The 16,571-nt window shown below is 33.4% G+C and overlaps 1 protein-coding gene across 2 annotated transcripts; it reads left to right on the top strand.

Annotated features, from left to right (window-relative positions):
• Nucleotides 1-10,142: 10,142 nt before the first annotated feature.
• On the top strand, nucleotides 10,143-12,938 carry LOC107463958 (protein IQ-domain 26-like). Of its 2 annotated transcripts, XM_021131231.2 has the most exons (4): nucleotides 10,143-10,257; nucleotides 10,465-10,999; nucleotides 11,549-11,755; nucleotides 12,178-12,938. In XM_021131231.2, the coding sequence occupies exons 2-4, from the start codon at nucleotides 10,502-10,504 to the stop codon at nucleotides 12,763-12,765; spliced, it is 1,293 nt and encodes a 430-aa protein (XP_020986890.1). In that variant the 5' UTR covers nucleotides 10,143-10,257; nucleotides 10,465-10,501; the 3' UTR covers nucleotides 12,766-12,938. The 2 variants fall into 2 exon arrangements, with proteins under 2 accessions (XP_020986890.1, XP_020986889.1); XM_021131230.2 differs by lacking the exon at nucleotides 10,143-10,257 and having other exon boundaries at nucleotides 10,292-10,999.
• Nucleotides 12,939-16,571: the final 3,633 nt, after the last annotated feature.

The raw sequence follows: 16,571 nt of genomic DNA on the forward strand, positions 1-16,571 counted from the left end.
AACTTGATTATTTCTTCTCTTAAATCTTCTAATTTACTTTTTTCCATTAGGTGACGCTTTTCTTTATGAAGAGTTACGGTTTAAAGTGTGACTTTAAAAAGTGTGGTGTAAACAAATCTTTAAATCTGTATAGATTTAGATCTGTACCATATAATTTTCTATTTATCTTTCATAGAATAATTTTAGGTCTAAAACCTTTTAAAAAGTTAAATTGATAATATACTTAGATTCAGGTTCACAAATTGATTTGAAGTTAATAAGATATAAGTAAATATATAAATAAAGAATGTGATTACTTTTTTTTAATTTGTTATATTTTTTATAAATATTTTTACGTATTTTAAATATTTCAAAAGTTTAAATATTATTGTAAACATTTAAGATTTGATATGCCGTATATTAAAACCTTTTTAAAATAAAAATATTGGACACTTTAACCGACTTTAAGTTATACTAAATTCAATAACAAGTCAAGTTTATTATTTATAGACTAAACTCACGTCTCACACAACTTAAGGCGTGTTTAGTAAACATGTTGAAAGTACGAGAAGCGCGTATAATTTTTTTTAAATGCTGTAATTTTTATTTGGCTATTTTTTTTGAATGCAAACATAATTTTGGATTTAAACTTTCGTTTAATAGAAGCAACAAATTGTAATATTAATTGACATTCTATCAATTGTGTCATTCAATCTCATCTACAATAAAAAATATAAAAAATAATTATCAGAATTTTTGAATTTTTTTATAGTTATGCTTTACAAATAAATATTTTTTAGTACTATTATTAGTATTCTTTATTAAGTTTTAATTTTTATCAATTATTTATTTTTTTATTAACAGTATGGATATTTTTATTTAGAATTTTTTTATATTTATTCATGTATATCATTGTATTTTTTTAATTGAATTTTTAGTATTCATTGTTCATGTCTTTTTTTAATTATTTTTATTAATACGTATTTTTTATAGAACTTTATTTTTTTATTTGATTTTGTATATTTTTTACTATGTATTCTTAAATTAGTATATATTTTATTTATTATTATTAATTTTTATAATATAAATTTTATTAGAAGGATATAATTAAATACAAAAAGAATAGTATTAAAATAATATAAATTTAAATGATATAAATTAATGTCCTTTTTAGTAATTTTTGTCCAAATATAATTTTGAATAATGTAATCCAAATAACATTCATTTTATTATAATCCATTTTGATAGAAAATTACTAAACTTAAATAAGTTAACACCAACTCACTTTTTATCTTTTTTTTTTGAAACAAAGAAAACTCAACAGAGTAAAGTGGAGCAACATATAGCAAAAAAAGAAATAAACTGATCAACTCTTGTCATCTCGGGCATTGCCATCAACAACCAAGGGGAGTAACACATGTCCACTCCTTGTAGCTCAAAAACGTCCTTCCTTGAATGTCTGCAACACTTGTTTTCCTGTTGTTAAAAAATCTGGCATTCCGTTCCAACCAGATATTCCAGATCACTGCAAAGAACCCAGTCAGCAACCTCTTATGTTCCTCTCTATTCTTGTTACCACCAGTCCAACTCTCAAACTGCCCCCTCATGGTTCTTGGGACGACCTACGGTTTGTTTAGATATCTCAACCAAGCGCCCCACACCTGCCACGTAAAGTCACACAACAGAAACAAATGGTGGGTAGATTCCATCTCCTTTTCACACAAGACACAAAGATTATTATGTTGGCGAATAACACCTAGTCTGATCAACTGCTCTTTAGTATTCACCCTGCCAATTAGAACAAACCAACCAAAGAGCTCAATCCTGGGGTGTACCAAATCACCCCAGATTGAACTGGTGAAGCTGTAACTCGTAATTTCTTCCGAAAGAGTCTCCAATTGCAGCACTTGCACAAAAGAGTTAGTAGAAAAAAATTTCCTTTTTATCAAATTTTCAGACAATATTATCCTCTCTACTAGCTGATAGATTCACCAGCCTTAGCCTCTCATGAAGTTAATGAACCAATTCCAACTCCCACTGGAACAATTCTCTCCTCCACTGAAAATTCCAGATCCACTCTAAACCATCCCAAAACCCACATTCTCCTATCACATATCCTTGTTGGTTTGAAATAGAGAAGAGCCTTAGAAAAATTACTTTTAGAGGGCCACCTTGCACCCAGTTGTCTACCCAAAACATAGTTTGGCTGCCATTCCTTACTTCCATCGCCAGGCCATGAAGAAGTTTTTCTTTCACCTGTTGCTCTGTTATATTCAACTGACAGATGTCTTTCCACGGACCTCCCTTTACTGGCAAAGTCTGACTAGTTAGCATAATATTTGGGTTTAGATTATTGTAAGAGCAGACCACCTTCTTCCAGAACGGGCAGTCCTCATTTGCTCCACCACCACTTAAACAACAGTGTTGTGTTTCGAAGCACTGCATCTCCGACCCCCAAGCCTCCAGCCTTCTTTGGCGCCTGAACCACTTCCCACTTTACTAGAGGCATCCCATAGCTACCATCCTCCCTACACCACATAAATCTCCTTTGCGGTGCAATCAACTTGTCAGCGACCGCTTTTAGCATCTAGTAAAAACTCAGGTAATAGATCGGTAAGCTATTCAACACCGATTTAATGAGAACTAGCTTGCCTGCTTTGTTCAGGACCTTCGCTTTCCATAAGTTGAGCTTCTCCTCCACCTTATCTATGATTGGCTTCCAAGTCTTCACTAGACTCGGATTAGCTCCTAACAAAATTTCAAGGTAACGAACTGGTAGACCAGCTTGCTTACACCCTAGAAGGCCACACACCTGCTCCACCCATTCCTATTCACAATTAATCGGGATCAAATTTGACTTATCAAAGTTGATGTTCAACCCAGACATCAACTTAAAACAACGCAACATCCTCTTATAATTCACAATTGTTCCTGTCTCTATAGGATAAAATAAAATCGTATCATCCGCAAATTGTAAAATCAATTTTATATAAAATTTCGTTTGCAAACTCTAATCCAAACACACACTTAAATGCGTTACAAGGCCTAAAGTGTATAGCCAGATTTGGCTTATATCCATCCTTAAGTTTCCACTTAAAAAATATAAAGAAATTACACTTAAACAACTATTTTGGAAAACACTTATGTGGCAAAATAATATTCTTGAAGGAATTTGGTTGAAATCAACTAAAACATTATCCCTTTCTAAGATTTAAAAATATATTTTAAAAAATATATTTTTAATAATGTTATACCAAAAAAAATAATGTCTTCATATTGTTAAAAAAATTATTTAATATTATGCATTATTAAAAATTATTTTTAATATTTTAAAATAAGTTAATCAAATATATTTGTTTATATTCAAATCGGATTCGAATAAAAGAAGTCAGAAAAATAGTTAAATAAAAACGAATATTGGCTTTCATGCAAATTAAATCAGGCACAAGTTAAAAGAAAGAAAAAGAAAACTTCACTATTAATCAATCAAATTTGTTCACCAAACAATTATCACAAGAAGTCTGCTACACATACAAGTCTTTTTGGTTTACAAGTCTTACAAGTTCAATAAAATACACGCATTACACACTTCCACATTCAATAGACAATAGTAAATAAAACGCACGTTATTCAACAACTTCTTGTTTTCAAAGCGCGCTACTCACCATGCATTATGAACGACTCATCTTCTTCTTCTTCCATGAAAACAATTTTCTTGCCAAATTTAAAGATAATAGAACTTCAGAAATACACCAAAACGATTACAGAAATACACCCCAACGATTACAGAAATACACCCAAAGAATTACAGAAATACACCCAAACGGTTACAAGAATTCACCCAAACGATTATAGAAATACACCCAAAGGATTACAGAAATACACCCAAAGGATTTAAGAAATACACCCAAAATTCGTTGAAATACACTTTATGCATATTTCAGAATTCTTTCTCTGTCTCCTCCTCATCTTCTGCTGCTTCGTCTTCTTCAAAAACGATTTCAGAGCTTGATGTCAAAAAAAATGAAAATCGAGAATAACGAAGAAAGAAAACAGAGAGAAAAACACGTAAATGAAGAAGAAGAACAGAAAGAGGAAGAAGAACGTGCAGCAAGAAGAAGAAAAAGAAGAAAGAGAAGGTAAGAAACGAAAGAAAAGAAGAAGAAGAGGAAGAGGAAGAAGAACGTGCAAGAAGAAGAAGAACGAGAAAGAGAAAGTAAGAAACGAAAGAAGAAGAAGAAGAAGAAGAAGAAGAAGAAGAACGTGCAGCAAGAAGAAGAAGAAGGAGAAAGAGAAGGCAAGAAACGAAAGAAAAGAAGAAGAGGAAGAGGAAGAAGAAGAAGAACGTAAACTTTGCATCGCGTTTTTGGGGTTTATTCGCTAATTAACTTATAAAGCATACAAGTCCTCAGACCTTTTCTCTTATCATAATTCAAATTTTAAGGAAAATAATTGTCATTGTTAGAAACAAAAGACTGAGAAGAGGAATCTGAAAAGTGTATTATTCAGCTTGATGAAATGTACAATATACAAGGGGTATTTATAGTTGCTAGATGAATCAACGTAATAAAGACATAGAATCTTACAATTAATATACAGATATGCTATAAATATAAACGATACTAATATGATACTAATTAATTCTAATGATTCTCTAACATCCCTCCTCAAACTCAAGTGGGAGCTAAGGATACCAGCTTGAGTTTGGATAACAAAGTCCAGAAACGAGTCGGATGATGAGCTTTCGTGAAGATATCAGCAGTCTGATCCAGTGTTCCAACAGCAATGAGACGAATAGCATTAATGAGAATTCGTTGCCGAACAAAATGGCAATCAATCTCAATGTGTTTGGTGCGTTCATGAAACACATCATTATGGGCAATCTGAATAGCACTGCGGTTATCACAAAAAACATCAGTAGGAGACGACTGAGGAGCACCCAGATCTTCGAGGAGCCAACGAACCGAGATAACCTCAGCAGTGGTGTCAGCGAGGGCACGGTATTCAGCTTCTGTGCTTGACCGAGCGGTGAAGGTCTGCTTCTTAGCACGCCAAGAAATGAGAGCGTCGCCAAGGAACAAACAGTAACCAGTAGTGGAACGACGATCAGTGGGATCACCAGCCCAATCAGCATCGGAGTATGCCTGTAGTGTCAAAGAGGAATGAGCAGAAAAATAAAGGCCATGAAATAGAGTGCCTTTGACGTAGCGAAGAATGCGCAGAACTGCCGCATAGTGAGTAGTACGAGGAGCTGACAAGAACTGGCTGAGAACATGAACTGGATAGGCAATGTCTGGTCGGGTGACAGTCAAGTAGACGAGACCTCCAACTAACTGTCGATAAAGAGTAATATTATCCAAAACAGTGCCATCCATAGGGGTAAATCGAACATTAGGCTCGGGGGGAGTAGACTCAGTGGACTATCTGTAATTCCGACACGAGCAAAAAGATCTGAAGCATACTTTACCTGAGAGAGATAGATGCCATCATCTGTGGATATGACCTCGAGAGGGAACCAACATCTTTCATCTCAAAGGTATGGTGAAGGGAGCCTTTGAGATTGGCGATACCATCAACATCATCTCGAGTAATAATCATGTCATCAACATAAAAAAGCAGAAGAAGAAATCCCGGAGGTGGTTTCATATAGACTTTCTGTTTCAAGTCCCCATTAAGAAATGCATTCTTCACATCCATCTGACTGAGAGACCATTTTTTAACTGCAGCAATGGCAAGAAGAGCTCGAATAGACGTAAGGCGAGCGACAGGGGCAAAAGTCTCTTCATAATCAATACCATACTCTTGCGTACAGCCTTGAGCAACCAAGCGGGCCTTATAACGATCAATAGAGCCATCAGAGCGAGTCTTGATCTTGTATACTCATCTACTGCCCACAACTTCCTGATCAGAAGGAGGATCAACCAGATCCCAAGTGTGTGCTTTTTCAAGTGCCTGTAATTCTTCTTGCATTGCTTGTTGCCAATTTGGGTTTGAGGAGGCTTCTCTGAATGTCTTAGGTTCATGTTGATGAAGAATAGTAGAAAAGCAATGGTAATCAAGAAGATGAGGAGGTGGATTCCTTACCCTAGAAGAACAAGCAGGAGGAGGAGGCATGACGGTAGGAACAGGATCATCGTCCGGTCTGGATTCATCAGGAGATGGAGAAGGCGGAGGAACAGGAGGCTGTGGAGGGTCACTCGAAATAGAACCTGTAGAATCATCACTAGGAAAAAGATAGACGGAGTCAAGAATGTGACGGTGTTTGCGTTCAGCTCTACCATTTTGTTGAGACGTATTAGGACAAGAAAACTCAGATAGAGTACCCTGTTCTGCAAGAAAGGCTAAGAGTTTGGAATCACGGTATTCCATAGCATTATCACGTCGAAAGACCTTAATGACCTTGGAAAACTGAGTTTTAATCATAGTAGCAAAGTTGATATAGATCTGAGGTAACTCATGGCGATTAGTCATCAAATAAACCCAAGTAAAACGGGAATAATCATCAATGAAAACGACAAAGTATCGAGCTTCGCCCATAGAGGCAATGGGAGCGGGGCCCCAAACATCAGAGTGAATGAGATCAAAAGGAGAGCAAGCAAGAGATGAATTATTGTGAAAAGATAAAGCAGGTTGTTTGGCAGTTTGGCAAGAAATGCAGTCAAAAGATTTATTCGAAACCTGACCTAAAACACCCTGAGATACAAGAGGACGCAGTTTTCCTAAGGAGGTGTGGCCAAGATGTTGATGCCATAAGTGAAGGGTAGAGGGAGAAGAAGCAGCACAGAGATTTGGTACAGGAGGAATATGAAGACTTTCGAGTTCAAACAACCTTCCGACCTTACGTCCAGTCCCGATGATCTGTCCCGTCCGAGGATCCTGTACACGACAACCAGAAATAGAAAAGGTGACGTCAAAACCCAGATCAACAAGTTGACCAACAGAAATAAGATTGAAGTTTAATTTGGGAATGTAGTAAGTATCAGGAAGATTAAGAGATGACTGAGATATAGAACCCTTGTGTGTTGCATGCAAGAGGGAGCCATTTGCAGTATTGACAGAAGGTCCATTTGTAGTTGCAGACATGGACGAGAAAATATTACGCAACGGAGACATGTGATTAAAGCAACCCGAGTCAAAGTACCATTTAGAAGTACCTGGAGGGGTCGATAAAGCAGCAGGGGTATTACCAGAAACAGAGAAAAGACGCTGTAGAAGAGATGCAACATCAGATAGAGAGACAGTGGTAGGTTCAGTAGTAGCAGCAACAGCAGAAGCAGGCGCAAGACGTGGAGGACGAGTAGGACATGTAGTAATCAAATGTCCCGGGAGCTTGCAATAACGGCAGAACAACTGTGAACAATGGTAGCTAATATGACCTTTCTGGTGGCATGTGCGACATTCAACAGAGGGACAAACGGAGAAGAGGTGCCCAAAGCGGTTGCAGTTTCGACAGAATTTATCCTTTCTGTCTGTGGCAGCAAAATTATCTGACTTTTCCATAAAAGAGAGCAAAGAGAGGAGAGTAAAATGCGATTTCGAAGCAGAAAATGAGAAAACGGAGCGCGGAATCGGAAAGAGCTCACCCAAAAACCTTAGGGAGGGTCCCACTTGCCCGCCACGTCAGCGCCACGTCAGCAGACACGTCAGCAGACACGTTAGCAAATGAGGACACGTGTCAGCACCTGATAGGAGGGAGGGCCACGCTGGCAGTGAGGTGGAGGCACGGGTCAGGCGCGGTTCGGGTCGGGCGGCACGGTTCGGGTCAGGCGATGCGGGTCTGCAGGGAAGGCGTGATCGCGACACGTGGCACAACCAGGAACGTTGGATTGGCGTGTGAGATCAACGGCTGCTGAGACTCTGGAAAAACAAATTACACAGGTGGCCAGCTTACTTCCGGCGGCGCGTGACGGCGCGTCCGGTGGAGTATGGTGGCGATGTTGTCGGCGTTGGAAAGCCGGCGAAGAGAAGATTACAATGATGCCGGAGGTGACGAACCAAAGCGTCGGAATCACAGAGAAAAATGAGGGCAAAAGGGCACGGGTGGAAGCTGGAAGGGAGAGCAACCTGGTCATGGCAGCGTCTTGCGGCGGCGCATGGAGGCGCGTCGGGAGGCGGATGGCGGCGTTTTTGGTTGCTATGGAAGCACGGTAACAAGACGAACAAGATGGGTATGGGAGTGACGAACCAAAGCGTCAAAAAGGCAACAAAAAAGGAGGCCAAAAATGACTGCCGGAAAGGGAAAATCAATAAGTCTATGAACGAAAATTCATTGAAAAAAAATGCCTAAGCTCTGGATACCATGTTAGAAACAAAAGACTGAGAAGAGGAATCTGAAAAGTGTATTATTCAGCTTGATGAAATGTACAATATACAAGGGGTATTTATAGGTGCTAGATGAATCAACGTAATAAAGACATAGAATCTTACAATTAATATACAGATATGCTATAAATATAAACGATACTAATACGATACTAATATGATACTAATTAATTCTAATGATTCTCTAACAGTCATAAACTCACAGTAGTTTCTTACATTAGCGTTTGATTTTAAAGATATTAACATGTTGCATGTCTATTACGTACACTCACCTATATATTCACCACAAAATTTCAATTTTATCAAAAATTCTTTTTTTTTCATATTAAAATTTTTTAGCTAAAAAAAAAACTACCCTGAATTTATTGCTCATAATTAGGTTCAATAAAATGATGGCAATATATAGCACCATTGACCATTCCACTTAGAAATCAAAGACCCTTTTGACAAATGGATACTACTAACACATACTAATATTGTTTCAGGTTTTGCAGCATCAGAATATTAATAATAAGGAACTGTGGTTGCAGCAGCAAAAGGGTAAGTAAAAATAGAAAAAGAAGCTCAGTGGAATCATCATCATCATCATGGTCAGCGAGAAAGTTGTTTCTGGAACCACTACTATTTGTTACAATAATAATAAAAAGATAAAGAAGAAAAAAAAAGGAAGGATATTTATGTGTTAATTTGTGAATATATGTCTTATAATCTATGTTGTTTATATGTTATATTTAGACGGGACAAAGAAGAAGATTACAAAGTATGCATTTTTATTATAGTCTAAGTCCCTTTTTAATGCATGTTAGTACAGGTCCAATGTGATCTTCAAGTTTTAGCCTTTATTAAAGTTTGAACTTTCAAAACTAAATTTGGTTGATCTCATAGTTAACTCACTAGTCCGTTTAAGCAAGTGTTGGGATTCGAATCCCGCCTTGTGCATACAGCAACTCATTGGTCAACGACAAATTCTTAAATAGAGCTCCGATCTGTGACGGATTAATTCTTAATTTATCGAATTGAAAAATACCATAGATTAAAAAAAAGTTTAAACTTTAAAAAGTGGGTATTATGTGATATGTGTATTTTAGGTTAAACATGTTATTTACTATGAAATAATATATAATAAGAATAATTTATTTGAAAAATATTGGAATAATTGTTTTTTAATATTTTAAATAAATGATATAAAAATTCAAAGAGAGGTTTATATTTTAAAATACTGATATTTCAGTTATTTTAATAGTTAATTGCAATTAACATATCGATATTCTTGGAATAACAGCCATTCTTATTATAGTTCATACTCATTGAAGGTTTTGAAATCAGAAATGACTTTGTCAGTGAGTATCATATAATCTTTCATATGTATGCAGTGTACACGTTGCTCCAGAAAGAGAAAGATAAAGAAAAAATAAAAATAATAAAGAAGAAACTCAAGAAAGTTTTGCAGTTTATAAGGGAAGAAATTTACAAGAATTTGCAGTGATTTTTTTTTTTATTTTAGTTGAGTGAGTGGAAGGATGGTTCGGCGCTCTTTTTCTTTTTTGAATTTAAATGAAAAAAAAATAAGAGTTCCTGTTTTTGTGTTTTGCAGTTTTGGTCTCCCCATGATTTTTGTGGCCTATTGTTATTACCATATTTTTTTCAATGTGATTTTTCATCGTTATGCTTTGTCTGTTAATTATTGTCTCTTTACTCCTGAGGTTAGATTTTGAAAAATTTTGCAACTATTTTAATGGGGTTGTTTTAATTTACTTTTTAAAAACAATTGTTTTAATTTAATTTAATTTTTTTTTCTCATTTGAGGCTCTCTCTGCTAACTTTCTGTGACCCTCTTTTTGTCTTCTAATGCAGTTCTTCACGAGGTGCTGTCAGAAGTTAATTTTCAAAAAAAGTTCCAATCTTTATCCAAAATTTTAAATCTTTTTTTCTTCCTTCTTCACCCCATTTATTAAGGTTTGATGCTTTTCTAACTCTTTGCACCGTTTATTATTAATCTATTCTCTCTACAATCCCTTTGTGCTTGCTTGCATCATCATCAATATTCACACCCCTCCCTCTCATTTTCAAACCAAACCAAGAAAACCTTCACATTTGGATCCATTTGGATTTGGTTGCTACATTTGAGAAACCCACCTTAACACTCTCTCTTCCACTTTCTAGTTCTGGTGATAGTGTTGAAGAAGAAGAAGTTGTTATTATGGGAAAAGCTACAAGGTGGTTGAAGGGGCTATTAGGAATGAAAAAGGAGAATAAAGAGAATAGTAATAAGGATCAACACCAGATTGAAAATTCAGGGTCATTGCCAACAATAACATCAGCAATGGCTTCTTCTTTTTCTTCTTCTTATGACAAGAAAGAGAAGAAAAGATGGAGTTTTGCTAAGCAAGTAGAGAAGGATAATAATAATGATAATAATAGAAACATTGTTGCTCCTTCCAATGGTGCAGCTTTGGATTCTTCTTCTTCTGATGGTGCTTGGATTAGATCCTATATTGCTGACACTGAGAGTGAGCAGAACAAGCATGCAATTGCTGTGGCAGCTGCCACTGCCGCGGCTGCAGATGCCGCCGTGGCAGCTGCGCAGGCGGCCGTGGCAGTTGTTAGGCTGACAAGCCAAGGGAGAGGCACATTGTTCAGTGGCAGCAGAGACAAGTGGGCTGCTGTAAAAATCCAAACTTTCTTCAGAGGCTATTTGGTATGTCACTTTATCTTCTTTCAAAATCAAAGTTTGATTTGATGGTAATGTGTTGTTGCTTGTTTTCTCATTTGGGTATGTTTAAAAATCAAATTTTGATTTGGTGTAGATGTTTTATTGCTTGTTTTCACAAATGGGTATGTCTGTTTTTTGTGTATTTCCATTGTTTTTGTGATCTTTTCTATAAAAAACACATCTTTTGTTTTTGTTGGTATAAGTGAAGTTAGTTGCTTGGTTCCTACTCTTTTGTCCCCCTCTCTCTAAAAAGGTGAGAAAGTTGGTTTTAGATTCTTAATGAAACAGTGACTCTTCTCTCAAATGTCCTTTTTCTTTTTCTTCATTGAAACTAGCATATGCACTTTTCCTTTGACTTGCCTCGTTAGCATCCAAATCCTCCATTTTCTGTTTTAAACAAGTTTGGTGCACTTTTTTGTAATGATAATGATAATTTCATAATTTCAAATTTTTTTATTGATCAATGCATATTGTATAATTATAGGATGTTCTAGTAGCAACATTCAATCCAAGATTTTTCATTTTTTTTTTCAGGCAAGGAAGGCTCTTAGAGCACTGAAAGGATTGGTTAAGATACAAGCTCTTGTTAGAGGTTTTCTAGTTAGAAAGAGGGCTGCCGCAACTCTTCACAGTATGCAGGCTCTAATTCGAGCTCAGGCCGCCGTCCGGTCGCAGCGCGCCCGCCGTTCCATGAGCAAAGACAATAGGTTCCTCCCTGAAGTTCTTGCAAGAAAATCTCTGGTAAAAAGCTTTTAATTCTAGATCACTTTTGATTATAAGTTGTTTTGGATTCAAAATAAGATGATTTATTTTTAATGTTTTTATTTTTAAAATTTTGTGAAAGAAAAAAACAACAAAAATAATAAAATTCTTTTTTTATCTTTATCGTTTGTGTTTTTTTTTTTCCTTCACAAAATTTAAGAAACTGAATATAAAAAACGCAAACCAAATGGAACTTTAAATTTAGGTGAAAACTTCGACTTCACGTGAAGTTGATAGTCAAGAGCCGATAGATAAAAATTTAGTCAAATTAATCAAATCATCTAACGGCTCTCAGTTATCAGTTTTAGCTGAAGTCGACTGAACTTGAATTTCCACCTTAAATTTAAACTGACTATTGTAGTTAATTCTAATTTAAGACAATGTTTATTTTTTTGTACTAGGAACGATTTGATGAAACAAGAAGTGAATTCCACAGCAAAAGGATGATACCTACATCATATGAAGCATCAATGAATGGATTTGATGAGTCTCCAAAAATTGTTGAAATTGACACTTACAAGACTAGATCATCAAGGTCAAGGCGTTACACCTCTACAATGTCCGAATGTGGTGAAGATCCGCCATACCACGCTGTCTCATCCCCTCTTCCCGGCCGAATCTCGGTCCCAGATTGCCGGCACCTTCAAGATTTCGATTGGTACTTGAGTGCCGACGAATGTAGGTATTCGACGGCACACAACACTCCAAGATTTGCAAACTACGCGCACCCTAAAATCGCCCCGGCCACGCCGGCTAAAAGTGTGTGTGGAGGGGACACATTTTTTAGGCCTTATTCAAATTTTCCAAATTACATGTCAAATACTCAATCTTTTAATGCAAAATTAAGGTGTCATAGTGCTCCAAAGCAAAGGCCTGAGCCAAAGAAGAGGCTTTCACTCAATGAAATGATGGCAGCAAGGAACAGCATAAGTGGTGTTAGAATGCATAGGCCATCCAATTTTCAAGGTCAAGAATCATGGAATTTTTGACATGGTTTTGGTTGGTTGGTTGGTTAATATGCCCTATATATGTCAGTTTCAGAATCTAAAGAAAAAGGGAATATCTGAGAGAGGATCAAAAAGTCTAAAGTCTAAAGTGATGTTTGTTAGTACTACTATTTACCTTGGAATTTGTTTTTCCAACCTTGTGCTTATAATTTACAAACTCAAGGATAGAACAAAGTTTGCTAATGTACATTCTTTTTTTTTTCTTTCTCTCTCTTGAATGATGTCTTTCTTTGATGTACCAAATTATTTACATCTAGTAAAGAATTTGGCCTTTTTTTTTTAATATTATATATTGTCTGTATCTTTGTATTTGTATTTTTATAATGTTAAAAGTAATAAATAATTAATTCAAATATATTTTTTTAATCAATGTAATAATAATGTATAATTAAATTTTTGAATGAATTTTAAATATTTCTAGAATACCGATCATTTAATTGTTAATTTCAATTTTAAAAATATATAATATATATTAATTAAAATTAATAGTTAAAATTACTAGAATATTTCGATGTTATGTGAACATTTGAAATTTTTTTAACTTTATACAATTTGGATTGGAGTTCAAACAGTTTCAGAATGCTATTTTAGGTAAACTCTTAATTATGTATATTATATATATTTTTTATAATTAAAATTAATAGTTAAAAATTATTGAAATACTGATATACCGGTACATTTGAAAATTTTCTAAATTTATAATAATAAATGTATTTGTTTATTATTTATTATTAATAATTAAGAGTGGAAAGGATGATGGGGTCTGTCTAGATGGGAAATCATAACTCATAATAGTTTGAAGCACTGGTAAATGGTTGAAATGTCACTTTCACTAAACACAGTTTTTTCTCTATTGATAGTTGTTCATGTGTTTGGCAATAACCAGCACTTGAAAAGGACATTGTTGTTCAGAACAATTATCAGTTGTGAAGGTCATAATAATTTGCCAGAAAATTTGAAACTCAAACTCAAAATCAATGCTCGCCACTTGCCACCCAAAATTAAAATTATTCTGTACACTTATTTTTGTTTAAAATTAAAATATTGCAATTATAAAAAAATAAAGATGAATGATTATGCATCCTTCTTTCTTTTCTTTTTCTTTTTTTCTTTTTGTGTCTTTTGATGTTTGGTATAAGTAAATACTAAAGAATTGAACTAGTAACAAAGTTCCAAAGGACCAAAATTGAAATAAATGGAACTAGAGATTTTAAAGTTTAAAAATTCAACAAAAATTTAAGGATTAATACTTAAATTTGTGTCTGAAAGATTGATTAATTTTTTTGGATATTGGATAAATTGGTGTAATTCTTTAATATTGGAAGTTATAGTTTTTTACAAAATTCTGGGGGTTATAAAATTCGTAGAATGTAAATTGTCCGATCAATTTTTTTTAATTTATAAAGACAATATATAGATTGCGTATTTTATTATTTTAATATTGAATTATAATACGCAGATTGTATATTGTATTATTTTAATATTAAATTATAATATACCGTAAGCATATTGTAAATACACAGACTGCACGTATTGTCAGTGCAATACGTATTCTGTGTATTGTGTTGGCATGAAACAGTGCCCCCACAACACTACAACACTGTAAAACTCTATTTTTTGTAACATTAACGTAAAACTCTATTCACTCTTCCATATTTAAATAAAAAATCTTGAAAGATTACTTATTCTTCAAATTATTTTTTAAATGATTTTTTTAGTCATATTAGTCGCTAAGAGATAAAATGTAAGTTAAATTTGTCTTTCCATCAGTTGGATTATGACATGTCACATTAAGTACCACGTGTCACAAGATAATTGGTTGACATGTCAGGTTAATAACACATGACATCACTTGACATGTAAAAAAATTTTTTATAATCAAAATAGTCCTTGAAAGTTCATATATAAATTATTTTCATTTCTAAAATTTTAAAAATTAATCAACCTAGTCAATATCATAGAAGGACTAATTTGACTAAATTTATTTAACCAATTTACCATAATTAATTTTTATCCTAAATAAAATCGGTCTAATAACCGACTTTTGATTAATCTACTTAAATTATACTATACGATCCAATTATCAAAACCATGATTAATAGTGCATTTTCAATTTGGAAAAAGAAAATCTCCAAGGATTACGTGAATTGGTACAATGTGAGAAGCTTATAAAGATATTAAGATAGTGACACTACTAGACATGTTCCTTTTCATTGTCTTATCTCATGTTAGGAAGGAAATTATTTTAATCGAAGCGAAATAACTTAGCAATGGAATCTTCTTAAAAGCTAAGAGTCCCCTTTTTTTTCTTTTAAACTTACTAAGAAAATACAGCTTTTGCAAAACTCATATTCATGTCATAGTATACAAGTGTACCGGTAAGGATTCGGGTGCTTAAATTGATAAGAAAACCAATAATAGAGTGATGAATTTGGATAATAATCCATATTTGTGAATGATCGTTTCATTGTATTGAAACAAGAGTCTTGGTTTGTTCATTTTCTAATTTAAAATATAAAGTCAGTGCTAACGAATCATCCACAAATAAAAGTAGAATTACTAAAAAAAGTAATTATTTATTCTATTTTTTAAATATATTCAAGTTCTGATCTATTAAAATCTGTTCAAAATTTTTATTAACTTAAACGTCAGAATTTCTTACAGGTACCACCCTCCATCTCTTTATGCAAAATTTGAATGGCGTTATCTTGGTATCAACACAAATCGGACACTGTCTTAGAAGGAATCTGAACTTTATGTTAAAGTTTAAATCACCGTTTTAAATAATTCAAAATATTGGTGTTCACGTTGTTTAACGATTAATTTTAAGGACTTATTTGGGTGAGCTTATAAAAAAATATCTTTTTTTTAGTTATCTTTTTTTAAAAGATCTTATAAAAAAGTAAAAGTAATTTTATGTTTAGATATCTCATACAAAAAGGTATTTTTATTTATCAATTATATTTGGGTTTAACGATATAAAAATAATTTTTGTTTATTTATTACATAAAAACATCTTTTTTTTAAGAATTTTTTTTAAAAAAGATGTAAATTACAGCTTTTGAAAAAATATTTTTTATTTTTCTAATACTTTTATTTTTACTATTAAAAATTTACTAAACAAGTTAAAAAATAAAAAGATTATTAAAAATTTTATCAAAATAATATCGTCCAAACAAGTACTAACTATAATATATTATTTAAATTAACGACTAAAATTATTAAAATACCGATATTTATGATATATTTAAAATCTTTCTATGGTTTTTTTTCCCGCAGGAATAATTTTACTATTCCCTTTCGTTTAACTTATGCGTTACATAATTATATCTTGGTATGAGTACATTATTTCAGCTCTATATATTAGTCATGAAGTCTTTCAAAACTCAGATAGAATCATTGCAAATTTTGGAAGAATGTTTATTACCATCATAAAAGATAAGTACCAAGATTAGTCTTTACGCAAGCCTGCTTTCAATTACATAGAAACAAGATCCAAATGAGGCAGTTGTTGGGTGTCATAATTAGATAACTAAATTCTAAATCAGGATTTGAGTTTGAAGTTTGAGCATTTTAGTAGAGTGAAAATAATATACAGATAGATGTGAAAAATTGAAAGGAATGTTACACTAATTAGAATTAAAGTATAGGACAAATTGTATAAATAAATAAAGGATGAATTAATTTTATCTAATTGTAATTTTTTTAAAAGGATTATATTTGGTTATATATTTATTTTATATACAAAAATTTTAAAATTTATATATAAATTATTACAGAATGTAAAA

The sequence above is a fragment of the Arachis duranensis genome, chromosome 9 (genome assembly GCF_000817695.3).
Source record: "Arachis duranensis cultivar V14167 chromosome 9, aradu.V14167.gnm2.J7QH, whole genome shotgun sequence".
Classification (NCBI taxonomy): Eukaryota; Viridiplantae; Streptophyta; class Magnoliopsida; order Fabales; family Fabaceae; genus Arachis; species Arachis duranensis.

Excerpts from the sequence above, each read along its gene's own strand:
- LOC107463958 (XM_021131231.2), top strand. The coding sequence starts at position 10,502 with ATGGGAAAAGCTACAAGGTGGTTGAAGGGGCTATTAGGAATGAAAAAG. Across the intron at positions 11,000-11,548 it reads CTTTCTTCAGAGGCTATTTG|GCAAGGAAGGCTCTTAGAGC; the intron begins GTATGTCACTTT and ends TTTTTTTTTCAG. Across the intron at positions 11,756-12,177 it reads TTCTTGCAAGAAAATCTCTG|GAACGATTTGATGAAACAAG; the intron begins GTAAAAAGCTTT and ends TTTTTGTACTAG.